This window comes from Lolium perenne, chromosome 6 (assembly GCF_019359855.2).
Source record: "Lolium perenne isolate Kyuss_39 chromosome 6, Kyuss_2.0, whole genome shotgun sequence".
Classification (NCBI taxonomy): Eukaryota; Viridiplantae; Streptophyta; class Magnoliopsida; order Poales; family Poaceae; genus Lolium; species Lolium perenne.
Genome location: NC_067249.2, coordinates 243,158,675 through 243,168,417, shown reverse-complemented (window position 1 = coordinate 243,168,417; position 9,743 = coordinate 243,158,675). Strand labels below are relative to the sequence as shown.

At 41.6% G+C, this 9,743-nt stretch overlaps 1 protein-coding gene across 4 annotated transcripts; it reads right to left on the bottom strand.

The window, feature by feature from the left end:
- Nucleotides 1-360: 360 nt before the first annotated feature.
- Nucleotides 361-8,064, bottom strand: LOC127305666 (anaphase-promoting complex subunit 4). 4 transcript variants are annotated; one of them, XM_051336173.2, is made up of 19 exons: nt 7,880-8,061; nt 7,091-7,202; nt 6,327-6,418; nt 5,713-5,796; nt 5,249-5,488; nt 5,060-5,140; nt 4,833-4,972; nt 4,361-4,521; nt 4,172-4,272; nt 4,018-4,092; nt 3,453-3,632; nt 3,152-3,234; nt 2,973-3,062; nt 2,426-2,530; nt 2,062-2,200; nt 1,682-1,894; nt 1,449-1,598; nt 1,074-1,155; nt 361-983 (listed from the first exon to the last, which is right to left on the bottom strand). In XM_051336173.2, exons 1-19 carry the CDS (start codon nt 7,973-7,975, stop codon nt 877-879), a joined length of 2,331 nt encoding a protein of 776 aa, XP_051192133.1. In that variant the 5' UTR covers nt 7,976-8,061; the 3' UTR covers nt 361-876. The 4 variants fall into 4 exon arrangements, with proteins under 4 accessions (XP_051192133.1, XP_051192134.1, XP_051192135.1 ...); XM_051336174.2 differs by having other exon boundaries at nt 1,682-1,891; nt 7,880-8,060; XM_051336175.1 differs by lacking the exons at nt 6,327-6,418; nt 7,091-7,202; nt 7,880-8,061 and having other exon boundaries at nt 5,249-5,493.
- Between the last annotated feature and the right edge of the window lie 1,679 nt (nt 8,065-9,743).

The following is a 9,743-nucleotide window of genomic DNA, read 5'->3' as shown; positions in this document are numbered from 1 at the left end:
GAGAGTTTTGGATTGAACTCTTGACAACCCCGCCCCTAGAGCGATATCTAGCGCATCACATTGAAGCGGTTCCTTCAATAATTGTGTTGTCCACGTTGTAGCAACACGATGGAGTTAGTTCCTCCACAGCCTTGTGCTGCTTCAGGGCGGGATCTGGAAAGCTGGGACGGTGGACTCTCAACGAGCTATGTGGAAGAAATGAGAGATCGCCCCGTGCAGTGTTTGTGCTAAAATTTTCCGAGGCTTCTAGAATAGCTAAGGCTAAACTAATTTGGAAGCCTCACAAAATTTTGTCATCAGCTTTCACAGGAAGCTGGGGGTAGGGCAGCTTCTCCGAGAAGCCGCCAAAAGAACTGGGCCTAATTCAACTACCAGCTTGTTAGATCCAAAACAATTTTTCTCTATAAATACAACATAGGCTACCTCGCCTCAAACGCTACAGAACAACTCCAACTCGTTGGCCGCATCACACTAACATGCTCTTCAGTCCTGTCCTGGAGTTACATGAGATATTCTTAACCATGTTTAACAGTCGCACGATTAATAGTTAAACTAGGCACATTTCTGCTACAACACCATCTTGTCCAGGGGGACCAGTTACAGTCCTAGTTTGCTCTGCATGTGTCCCCGAGGTCTGAGTAGCAGCAACTGAGGAGGTCTAAAACAGCTTCAGAAATCGGAATCAGAGCAAGCATCGGCAATTCTGCATAGTCGTGAGAACTGAAGGGGCCTAATTTCAGCATGTCATGTGCTAGGCCACGCCAATCATGAATGCAGGTTGCCCATCGTGGCAGCTATTTCTGCTTGGTTTTCAGCATGCTGTGGTGTGCGGTACTTCTGCATGGCGAGCTTAAGCTAATGGGTGTTGTACCAAGGTCACTCCATCTCAGAATCTTCATCCTCGCCCTCGTCCTCATCCTCATCAAGGATATAGACCAAAGCATGCCTCCGTGACGAGAAGATGCAAGCCACTCCTCTTGAGGCTGCAGGAAAAAAAGAGTTCCAGCCATTACTGGTTATTTAACGTTACATAGCAACTAAAATTCATGCGTGCAAATAAATGCTCAACCTACCACTGACTGCCAGCGGAGTAGACAAAAGGTGAGGTATGCTACGAACTTTTCCATGATCTGTGTCCAATTGGAGTTCCAGTGCCTATACATGTTCATGGCAAGAAAATTAGCACCATTACTATTTGACAGTAAAAGTAATAAGGTCAACTTCAAGAAGCATGTTTATTTAACTAGATCAAGATTTCCCAAGGCGTTGTATGTCCTTATAATCAAATAACAAGTAAAATAATAGAAAATGGATTCTTGTCAATTCCAATTTATAGATCCAGTAAAAGTTCTCTATCTTGTTGTGATTATTAATTATTAATTTGACTAGTTTGATTTTTGAAGTAATTTATTTCAGTAGTTCACTCTTCTCGTTAAGAAAATTCATACCACCAATTCTTGGAGACTGTTACAATTTGTAGGGAGTGTTCTTGAGAGCTGTGAAAAAGGAAAGTTTTCTATCTGCAGCATAACCATCAAAGATCTTCCCGGACTTTCAGAACTGAACTTTCCACTCAGCAGTAAGACCACCTGGTTGTCCTGTGCATAACAATTTCTTTTGTAAGCTATGCAACTGATCTACAAAACCAATGTACTGCCTCAATAGTTGCAACAGGTAATACCTTGTAAAGAGACAGATCAACACACTCATATTCGTCAGGCATACGCAGCAGAAAACCTGAAAGTGATGGTGTGCTGATGGTACTGCGTGAGTTGCAGAAGTTCTTTATCACACCAATGCAATTTCTTAAATTTAACGATCCATCAGGTATCTTGAAGCATATGTAGTCAGTCAAGCTATATGAACACGGGCTATGCTGAGAATCTTCATCCTGCTAGTTTGAGGAAACAATTAAGACTTTGAAGAGCGGCAGATCATTGACCCATTGCAAAGCATGCACAGAATAAGTTGCCGATAAACATTGAAATAAACAATGAGTATGTTCACTTCAGGACCATGTTATTGATGTGTTAGGAAGAAATCACCAAAATGAACATAAACCTTATAGAAGGAAATTGACGATGCGGTACAGGTTGATGACAAGGCCTCAGACGATGTAACAGGGTAAAGAGGAAGCAATCCTTGACAATGTATTTGCGAAGAAATGGTGGTGAATGGCATCAAGAAAGCCTCCTTCAAGCTAAATAACATGGGATAAAGAGTTGTTAACATAGCATAAAAATGGTTCACAGAAAGGAAAAATTGTTTATTTTTAAACAACAAAGGAACATATTTAAAGTTGTTCCGTCTGTTGTAAGTGGCTGCACAAAGACTTGACTGACAGTACATTAAGTTGAAACACGTTCAACCTCAAGCAATCTAGCACATGTACTGGCAAATAATCTTAAGCAACAAATCGATTTACCTTTCTTCCAATTCGCTAAATTGTTTGGCCAAACTCCTTTCCAAAAATTGGGTGTCCGTAAATCCTCCGAAAACTACTAGCTGCTCAACTTGTCTTGCAGTATCTCTGAAAAAAATAGGTGTTGAACACAATTAAAGAATATAGCAAGTTAGCAACGCATCATCACAACATGGGAATATGTAGCATAAATCTTTAACTTTATGACACCAATGCCAAAATCTTCTAGAGTGAAGTGGTATACATATAAATGCAGGAATTTTGTTTCTTTTTAAGTAGTGCAGTTAGCAACACAAAGACACTTAGCATACAGGAAATGTCACAAAAAATATAGTATATTTCAAGACTAGTTCCTTCTAAGAGTTAACTGCATCTACGAAAACTTCCATAGTGTAATAGCACAACCTATCCGTGTCCAGATATAACCATGCACTTATGTTTACAGATAAGTAAATAACAACTTGGGAATAGGTACCACAAATCTTCAAAATTATACACATGGTTTAAATAAAGACTATAAAACATAAATCAACAAGTAGCATCTACTTACATATCACATTCAAATATCTGATCTGTTTCGAGTAACTGTTTGATTGGATTTTTATCAAGAAGAAACTTCAGAAAAATCACCACAAGTTCACTACAAAAAGACGATCCCCTGGTAGTTAATAACAAAGTGTTGATTCATGACATGAAAGTGAAAAGAACAATAGAAGAAAAGACATAAACCTGTTTGCTGGTGGTACTTGATCAGTTGGTTCACTTAATAATATCTTAACACACTTCAATACCCAGCTGAAGAAATTTTGAAACTGGAAAGTCAATAAATCAATGAAAGTTACGACATGATAAACTCCAAAGGTACAGCATGAACGCTAATCAAGTAATCATAACTGAACATACAAAAATATATAGGAAAATGATATGCCTACTTGTTCAGGAAGGAGCTTCAATTTAAAAGGGCGAAAGTCTCAATTTTCATCGAAATTTGATAAAAACAACAAAACACGCAACAAGAAAAAAAAAATACCAGATAAAGAACTGTAGCTGCAACCCTAGAAAAGCGCTCGACTTGCACAATCAGCATCCCTACTTTCTCAGTTACACCATCCATAAGCTTTTCATCTAACCCAATGTTCTGAAATCGTGAACGCCATCTTGCAAGACCTCTCAGTTCTGCAAGTCTGAATGAAATAATTTCGACTGCAGGCTATAGATTAAAAACATATAAGCAAGCAACTCAATTTTAATAACAGAAACTAGAAACAGGTTCTAAGTATAGCACATGTTTAGTCCGGTCAACTGAGATGGCCTGGCCTCCATTTAGAGAACTGTATGACTTTATCACCATTCAGCAAATTAATATTGTTATGTTATTACAACATACTAACAGCCCTTCCTGGTTTGAGTCACTATTCCTTTTAGTCACCAAGTCACCAAACTAGTAAACACTAAGAGTATAACAGGCACTCCACTGATTGTAGCAGAAAGATGTGAAGCTGCCCTATAAACTCCAGTGTCAACTAGAAATGAACCCAAAATGCAGAGAACAGTACAGATATATGTTGCTGGTGCATCGGTATGTAGTAGCTTACCTGAAGATGCTCACTGACAACAATACGAAGTTCTCTTCCAGCACTGTCAATAGCCTTAGCTATCCTCTTGAGACCCTTTCACATATGAAATGACAATTTAGACAGGTTACACAAGAAAATAAGGTATGCAAGTTGTGGCCGCAGAAACAAATACCACTTCACCAAGGGAGCTGACTAGAAATTGGTGTAGCGCTGGACTTGTACGTGTCCCAAACAAAAGACTCAAAAACTCATCCTCAGAGCTAGATTCCATCCCTGTAAACAGTCAAAAACTTTCAGCACCAAGGCAAAATAAAGGTATGTGATTTTTTATGGTTATGGCTTCGACAGATATCAATCATACCATGGGCAGTGATGAGAGAAGGCAAGGCGCTAAATTTCTCATGAAATAAGTTCATAGCATTTGACCATTGTTTGGACATCATCGATATGGAGGCGCGGACAACTTCGACCAGATCCTGAATACTTGACGCTTGTTGGGACACCTGATGGAGCTCATTTTTCCTTCACAACATTGATTGGTGATAACACAAACAGAAAACAGAAGTCTTTATTTGATCAATTTTAGTACGAACAGTACAGCAGTCAATATACTTACAATCTTTAGTAATGAAACACTGCTGCTATGTTTTAGAGATATTTGACCAATGAAAATAGTAAAATTTCAAGATGACTGAATAACCCTGTTTCGTGGGAATTTGTTATTCTAGCAACTTCTGTGGATCTCTTTTATTCCGTACAAGACCATAACAAGATAACGGTTTCTAAAAAATGACAGAAGCCATTAAAAGGCAATGGAGCTGATATGCCGTTACCTGTTGGAAAAGATAGAAGTATCCAGGTGCACGCAATGTAACCCAACAGAAATATCTTTACTGATAGAAAGTTTCTCAGTATTAATCAGCTTTCCACAGCACAGAAGAACCAACTGATGGAGGTTTGTGGATAAAGATACCTAATGTAAAGAACAATGATTGTTCAGAATATCATATCCAGCAGACTGAGACATGCATAGGAATCTAAGAAGTGATAAATTAATGACCTTGCTTATGGAAGCACCCTGGAGTCGGTAACTGGTTTTATATTGAGAGAATTGTACATGAATTGGAACCTTATTTATGTTCTGAAATGTCAAAGATATGATAAGAACAGCCGTCAGAATCAAAAGAAAGCAAACATAAAAGTTTCTATTGACATTAAATGTAGAGGAACACTAATGGTGTGTACTTACTATCTTTCCAACTGGAAATATTCCAAAAATACTGAAGCAAATGCAACCATCTTTATCACCACTGGACAGAATATTAAAACGTTGACAGAAAGCACTTGAAAACGCCTGAATGGCTTCTTCATTCTCATCCGCAAGACCAGTATCCCCTGAATTTAGCCCACCTACCCTAGGCATCACGGGAGCAGGAGGAAAGAAACGGGTTGTGCGGTCTTCATAAGATAACAGGTCATCCTTGTCAGTCTGCACTGGTTAGCAGAAGGCTCTAGTAAATAACATTTTAACTGAAACCCTACACTATTTTCAATGAGTGCAAAATGCTTGCATGAGTTGATCATCTGTAGTTGCAAGTTTCACTGGATAGCTTTGAGTATATTACAACAAGATGCAAGATATGCCGTATTTAACAAGCAATATCTTGAATAAATAGAGTAAATGTTTTTTAAATGAAAAATGAAATAACATACCCTTGAGAGTGGTTCATCTTCCACCCAATTCAAACATACAACGGCGACATCGTGAGACTTAGTACTTCGTAACATCTTGCCATTCTGCAATTAGCATGCGAGATCATTTCGATATTAACAAAAAATCACAACATCATGCATAAGTGTCAAAACATATAACAGGTTATTGACTTACACTATGGCTGTCAGAGAGCATAGAAAGAGTTTTACAATAACTACTGCACACAATGATAAATAAATTGATACCATGAAGTTGGTTATGATGAAGTTGCAATAGGTCACAAATTTGAAAATGTGTTGTGCCAATATGTCTGGTTTTAGCATCAACTGGCCACTTCATTATATTGCTGAGACATTTATATTTCGGGGAGAAGATTCAGATGCCCATATGTATGCACATAGTTGTGTTAGAGGTCTTTGAGAGCATGTGCTCCCACTGATCTCTTAATAGTTGCATACATAAAAGTTATCAAGGATGAAGATCAAAACAAGAAAAGAACCATTATCAAATCATAAAAAGGAACCATACAGGTTTGCATGAAGTATGAACGAATGTCCAGCAACAAAGAAAGTACGCATTAATATTATCTACTCGTTACTTTCGGCATACGTACCTCAACATCATGCAAAAGAACCAAACCATCTTCTGTACCAAGCGCTACTACTTTACCATCAGGGCTCCAGCAAATAGATGTGATGCACTTCCCTGGAAAATAAGAAACAAAATTATTGTCTGCAACCTTTTCTTAACTTGAGAACAGACACTGTCAATTTAACTACTGAGTAATTAAGGGGCCCTTTAGATTGGAGGTATTTTGTATGTTTAATCCATATGGATTTTTATATAGAGACCCTTCTGATCAAAGGAATGAGACTACCAAAATTCCTATGGAGTGCTTCCAACATTCCAATTTCATAGGATTTCTACAAGAGGTTAGGCTTGGTAGAACTCTTCCTTCGTGTCATGCATTCAGCTTCTCTATCTTTAAATTCCAGAAAAATATTGGGGAGGTCTAAAGAGCCATGTTTGCAAATTCCCATAGGATCCATCAAGTCGTGACATCTCAACCTAAATTTTTTCATATTCATGCATGTTTCGAATCCTGTATTCCAATAAACCCCTAAAGGTGCAAGTGCGATAATACTTCAAAACAAAGTGCGCACTGAGCTGTCCCAGCTAGTGGAGGATGTCAATGAGCACAGATCTCACTTCTTCCGAATATGAATTTGCAAAGCATGACATGGTGCACACCAACAAATGGCATGTGCTTCTTCCAGCATAGTGAGAATGAGGAAATATCAATAAACTATTGCTTATTTTCCAGCTCAAAAAAGGTGATGCGATAATGTGAGCACCGAGGTGTGAGAGGGTAGCAACCAGGGGATATAGTCCATAGCCGTTGCCAATTGAAGCGATGGAGGAGAACCTTGGAGTCATCAGTAACCATAGCAAGCAGATCCTTCTCTGGATTCCACTCAGCCAGTTTTATCTAAAAATTGCAAAACATGTGCGAGTTAATTTCTAATGGATCATATTAATATGAATCAACAACGAGTAAATAACAGAAAATGAAAAAATTGCGCGCAGTACATATTACATAAATAGGTGAACCGTGAAATTCATTCAGCAGCAACAAATGCCGGATCTGTGTGTTTGCTGTTTACTTTGCTGCTGCATAAGGAATGTCGATATTGCATATATAGGGTATAAAAGAGAAATCAGATGGATCAAGCATGACTACAAGGACGAAAATGGATCACCAGACGCAAATGTTGAAGCTGAAAGTAATAGAGTGTGGCGGCGATTGTCGCTCTATATTAGTAAAATAGCATGGTCCCGGATCACGTTGAGGTCAGGTGAATCGGATAACCTCTGAACCCAAGAAGGCCCGTCTCAATAGCGTGCAATGGCTACTAGGTTCGGACCAAACCTTGGTAGGAATTTCAGCAAACGGTTGGCACGCGTGCAGTGGACGACCAGCCCAATACACCCGTGACCTCCCGCGATTGAAAACCTGGCTCGGATCAACGATACCGCGTACTAGGACGCAGAAACCTGGATGGATGCAGATCAGGCTCGATTGGTGAAGCATCGAGGCGAGCTCGTGCGCGCGCGCGGCGTTTCGGCTAGGGGTGGGGGTGGAGGGGGGGGAAGGGGGACGCGAACCTGGAAGGGGATGGGCTTGTCGAACTGGAGCTGGAACGGCGTGCCGGAAGCCGCTGCGGACGACGACGCCGCCTCCTCCATCTGCTCCTCCGCCATGTCTGCCTGCTTGGTGAGGTGGGCGGGGAGGTGATTCTTGAGGAAAGTTTCGATTTTTTCGGGCGCGCAAGCGGGAAGGAAAAGCAGAACAGGGATGACGGCGGAAACCCCTATATGCCGCTCTACGCGGCGCGCACCCGGTTTCCCCATTTTGGTCCGGTTTTTGGTCGATTTGGTCGGTTTTCTGTTTCTGTCTAGTTTCTGTTTTTTCTTCCTGGTTTTTGCGTTCGGATTATTTTGTTGTTCTTACCGATATTTTTCGGTTTTTAAAAATCTTTATATATGAAAATGTTTAAAATAGGAAACGTCCAAATTTGAAAACTGTACGGCTTTTAAAAAATGTTCAGATTTTGAAAATTTTCAGTTTTTTTTCTTCTCTCGCATTTTAGTTTTATTCACGTAAAAAAACAGCTAAGGAAGCAGCCAATGGAGCAGCGAAGGGCGGAGGAACCTAAATGGGCTGGCCCATTCCTAATCATTTTAGGCGCCACATCGAGCGGCATAAAGAACACCCCAATGACGACCACGAGATGTTGGGACAAAAGCACTAGCTTGTGGGTTGGCACGGGCCCAAAAGATCTATGTAGGCTTGAAATCCTATTAAAAAAACTCTAAATTTGTAGGAATAGGATCATATCTTATAAGAAATAATCTCACTGAAATATTATAGTCTAAATTGTGAAGGAAATAGCATACAACAAGACCTCACAACAAAATCCTTCACTAAAATTAACTATAGTACTCCGTATTCAAGTACAAATGGCATCCCAACTCTATAATATTTTTATGAGTGTGGATTTTGTGCACCCACGTATGGGTGTGGGTGTTACTTTGACCATTGATCTTGTCCTCGAGATGATCGCTCATGTTGGACGTGTGACCATTTTCCTTTTCCACCTCTCATTTAATCTGTCCCATCTCTCCCATCGTGTCTTACTTTTCTCCATGCTTGGCTGCGCCTGACCCGCGGACAGCTTTGCTTTTTCGGGTAGGTACATGTCATGGCCTAGACCTCGGTAGGTAGAGAAGCTGCATGTTGCCTGCTATCGAAAATAGAGAGCCGTCCCGGACGCCATTGATTTCATCGCTCTCGCCGCCGTCACTACCTCAAGATGCTCTGCCCAAATCGTCACTCCAGCCAACTCAACCGCCCTCCACCTTGCGCGCCTGCGTTCTTCAAGCATGCCGCTGCCCGCCGTTGCTGATGAGCAAGAGTTGGGTGTCGACGACGCCCCTGCTCTGTACCGCTTGTATTCTCTCCCCCCTCTCCTTTGCCTTTGCCACGCGCACATGTAAGTATGTAACGGATGCGCTGCTGCTCTCTTTCATGTCGCCAGAACTCCATTTCTTCTCTCGCCCTCTCCTTTGCCTTGCTGGTGTGTTGACGACGAATTCGGCAACGTGCAGGCAATCACTGCCGCCAGGAAGCCTGTCAGCTCCACCGCGCCGCCGAGAGGCCTGGAATAGAGCCATCTCCACCGCGCTGCCGCTTTCCCTGCCGGCAATCTTCCGTGGGCGCGGCGGCTGCTGCGTCGCACACCGCGCCGCCGGGAGGCCTGACAGCTCCACCACGCCCCTCGTGGCCTAGCGCCATTTCCACCGCGCCGCCGCTCTCGCTCAGGTACAGTACACCGTCGCGCCGAACCAAAATATGTCCTCTTTCCCCTTTCTTGTGTGTTCTGCCTTTGTACTTACGGCCTCGTGCGCTGCGTGCAGACAATGGCTGGCCATGTTCTCCGTCAGCCCGAACCGCTGACGACGGCTGCGG